Genomic DNA, 3,072 nt, shown 5'->3' with positions numbered 1-3,072 from the left:
GGGAGGTTGGAGGAAGAGAGGATGACGGAGAGGAGGGGACCGGACCCAGAGGTATCAGATGGATGGGCAGTGGGGGGGATTGGAGGGGGTCGCACGCACAGGGTCTGGCCTGGCGGGGGTACGTGGGAGAAGGAATGGGTTTGGGGATGACCCTGAGCTCAGTTGAGCCCTGTGGGGGGATGTTCAGGGAGAGACCCCAGGAGGAAACCATATAGGAGTCGGGAGCTCAGGTGGAGGCAGCTCAGGGACAAGCAATGGAGACGCAGTGCCATGGGCTGCAGATTTGTGTCAAGGTCACAGGTGCCTTCTAATGTCACTAACAATAGCCAGTTCCCCTGAAACAATAAGCAGATACAAGCGGGCCACCCACGGGCCAACTGTGAGAGCCGAGGGTGGGTCATGACAGTGGCAGGGGGGCCAGCCGAGGGCCACGGCTAATTCAGTCGGGTGCAAGTGGGGGCCAATATTAAAAAAAAACGAAGAAGGCAGCCTTGGTGGTGCATGGCTGTCCTCCGACCTCTCCCGTTCAGCACCCATGTGAGTGCTTCTCTGGGCGGGGGGGGGGGATGGGGCAGTGTGGGGTCACTGGGTGGGATGGAAGTCAGGTGTTTCTGACGGAGCTGCGTGAAGAAGGCCTTGAAACTTGGTGGTGCCTTTATCAGCTTTCCCGTTGCCCTCCCTCGCTTTGTGCCTTCTGTGGTTCCGAGCCCCGTGGCCAGGCCCACAGCCACGCTTTCCTGCTGCCTGGCTGGCTGAGGGGCAGCGAGTGGAGACTCGAGGGCAGCAGAGGGCGGGCCTCCCAGCAGGAGCTGAGTCTGTGACAGCCTGTCCCCCCCCACAACCTCAGACATCCAGCAGCTCTTCACCAGGGCCCAGTGTGACAACACCATCATCAAGGACCTCCTGGGGGTCAAGACCCACATGCGAGACCGGGACATTGGCCTCTTCCTGGGCCTCATCGAGAAGCGGCTGGTCGAGCTCCTGTCCGTGCAGGCCTACCTAGATTTTCAGGTGGAGATGTAGGAGGCTCTGGGGGGGGCGGGGACAGGGAGCCCAAATCTTGGAAGCCGGGGCCTTGGGGATGAGCTGACCACTGGTTTATCCACCCTCTAGAACTACACCTCCCCGAGCTGGGTTAACACTGCCCTCCTGGTTCTGGGCCAGAGCCCTGAGGATCTTCCAAAGAAGATGGCCCTGCCTCAGCTCCCTGAGAACCAGTGAGGCACAGGGCAGGAGGGAGGAGCAGGGGAAGGCGATTCCGTGGGGGCAGAGGGACAATGAATGGGATGGAGGGTTTTGGGGGAGTGGGTGTTTTGGGGGGGACCAGGAAGAGTCGGGGCTCCAGAGAATTGAACTGGCCCCAGGGAGACCAGAAAGGCAAAGGGCACCCAGGCTGGCCAGAGCATGGCTAACGGTCTCTGGGTATAGCAATGAGGGGCCGTCGGCCTTTTGTGGCTACAAGTGTCCTCCCTTCCTGCCTTCCCCCCACATTAGGGAGGACACCCCAGGCTTTGAGGCCAAAGATGACGCTCCAATGAGCGAGGAAGAGCTCCGGAGCCAAGTGACAAAGCTGGTGAGGATGGGAACCTGCCGGGTTCGGGGCAGGACCTCAGCCCTTTCCTGGAACCTAACTCGCCTCCCCCACAGCTGGAGGCTCGGGAGCTGGCTGAGGCCATGAAGAAGGTCGATAGCACCCCGAGCGTCCCCAGCCTCTCCGGTACCCAGAGGGTCACCTCCGGCTCACCCTCGGTGATCGCCAAGAACCCCAGTATCATCCCCGGGTCCATCCTGAGCCAGAGGACTAGTGGCATCCTGGTGTCCAGTGGAGGCCATGCCGCTGGTTCCAATGTCGGCCGTGTCACCTTTGGTGACCCCGGCTCCAGCACAGGCCACGTGACCTTTGGTTCCGTCAGTGCCGTGGGAGCGCCGCTCTCCAGCCGGGGCTCAACGGGGGGCCGTGTGACCTTCAGAACCCCCAGCTCTACTAGCTACCTGGGGTCCACTGGATACATGGGGTCCAGCGGCGTCCACGAAAGCCATGCAGGTGCGGAGAGCAGAGGCATGGGGTCAGAATCAAGTGGAGGCCTCGGGTCCAGCAGAGGCCAAGTCTCGAGCCCCGGCCCCACCTCCAGCACCAACAGGGGCTCCACCACCAGCAAAGACTAGGGCGCCCACCCTGCCCCTGGCTCCTTGCTAGCCTTCTCGGCATTTCTGCCTCGAGGTTTCCCCGTGACTCTCCACGGCTCTCTTGCGCCGCATTTTTCTGCGCCTGCCCTGCACCTGCCCTGCACCGTGTCCCCGTCTGTTTCCATCCGCTCCTCGCCATGTCCTCAGCTCTGTTTCCTGGTCCCTTTCTGTTCCCAACCCTCCTTTTCCTTCCTGTCTCCCAATTTCCTGTTCTCCTGGCTTCCCGTTCAGCGTGTCTCTGTACTGGGTTCGCATCTCTCCCCCCAGCTCTGCCCTAACCCCTCCGGCTGTCCCCCCCGACCACCTCCTGTTTCTGCTTCCTCACCTCTAATCCCCACTCCTGCATCTGTCTTCCAGGCTCTCCTTGTACCTCATGTCCCTGTCTCTGTAGCTCCTCCTTCCTCACCCTCCCCAGGAGCCCCCAGTACTGAGCAGCGGGGGGAGAATTGGAGCAATGATGTCAGGGTCAGCATGAGCTGTGAGCAGAGGAAATAAAGGTCAGAGCCTGAGTTTGACCCCAGCCTAGTTACAAGTGTGTATGTGCGAGCAAGCTTGAGATGTGGCTCTTTCCTCTACCTCCAGCCTGGAAATGTATGACCTTGTCCCTATTCCCATTCATTCATTCATTCATGCATGCATTCATTTAAGATTCATTTATTTAGAGAGACAGAGAAAGAGAGAGTGAGTGGGGGGAGGGGACAGAGAATCTTCAAGCAGACTCCCCGATGCGCAGGGAGACCAATGCTGAGCTGGATCCCATGACGCATGAGCTCATGACCTGAGCCGAAACCAAGAGTCAGATGCTCAACCGACTGAGCCACCCGGGGGCCCCTATTTCTTTTTTTTTTTTTAAGACCACCACATTTTAGGCTCTACTAAAAACTA

The 3,072-nt window shown here is 59.6% G+C and overlaps 1 protein-coding gene across 1 annotated transcript; it reads left to right on the top strand.

Annotated features, from left to right (window-relative positions):
- The first annotated feature begins 596 nt into the window (after positions 1-596).
- Positions 597-2,707, top strand: LOC145718263 (outer dynein arm-docking complex subunit 1-like). The gene is made up of 4 exons (XM_081809732.1): positions 597-1,011; positions 1,114-1,217; positions 1,495-1,573; positions 1,648-2,707. Exons 1-4 carry the CDS (start codon positions 922-924, stop codon positions 2,164-2,166), a joined length of 792 nt encoding a protein of 263 aa, XP_081665858.1. The 5' UTR covers positions 597-921; the 3' UTR covers positions 2,167-2,707.
- The last annotated feature ends 365 nt before the right edge of the window (positions 2,708-3,072 follow it).

This window comes from Leptonychotes weddellii, unplaced genomic scaffold, assembly GCF_054177405.1.
Source record: "Leptonychotes weddellii isolate Sample4059 unplaced genomic scaffold, ASM5417740v2 HiC_scaffold_13004, whole genome shotgun sequence".
NCBI lineage: Eukaryota > Metazoa > Chordata > Mammalia > Carnivora > Phocidae > Leptonychotes > Leptonychotes weddellii.
Note: the sequence above shows the minus strand (reverse complement) of the source record. Positions and strands in the feature narration are given on the sequence as shown.

Coding starts and splice junctions, on each gene's coding strand:
- LOC145718263 (XM_081809732.1), top strand. CDS start 922: ATGCGAGACCGGGACATTGGCCTCTTCCTGGGCCTCATCGAGAAGCGG. Junction 1,012..1,113: donor AGGCCTACCTAGATTTTCAG/GTGGAGATGTAG, acceptor TCCACCCTCTAG/AACTACACCTCCCCGAGCTG. Junction 1,574..1,647: donor GGAGCCAAGTGACAAAGCTG/GTGAGGATGGGA, acceptor CCTCCCCCACAG/CTGGAGGCTCGGGAGCTGGC.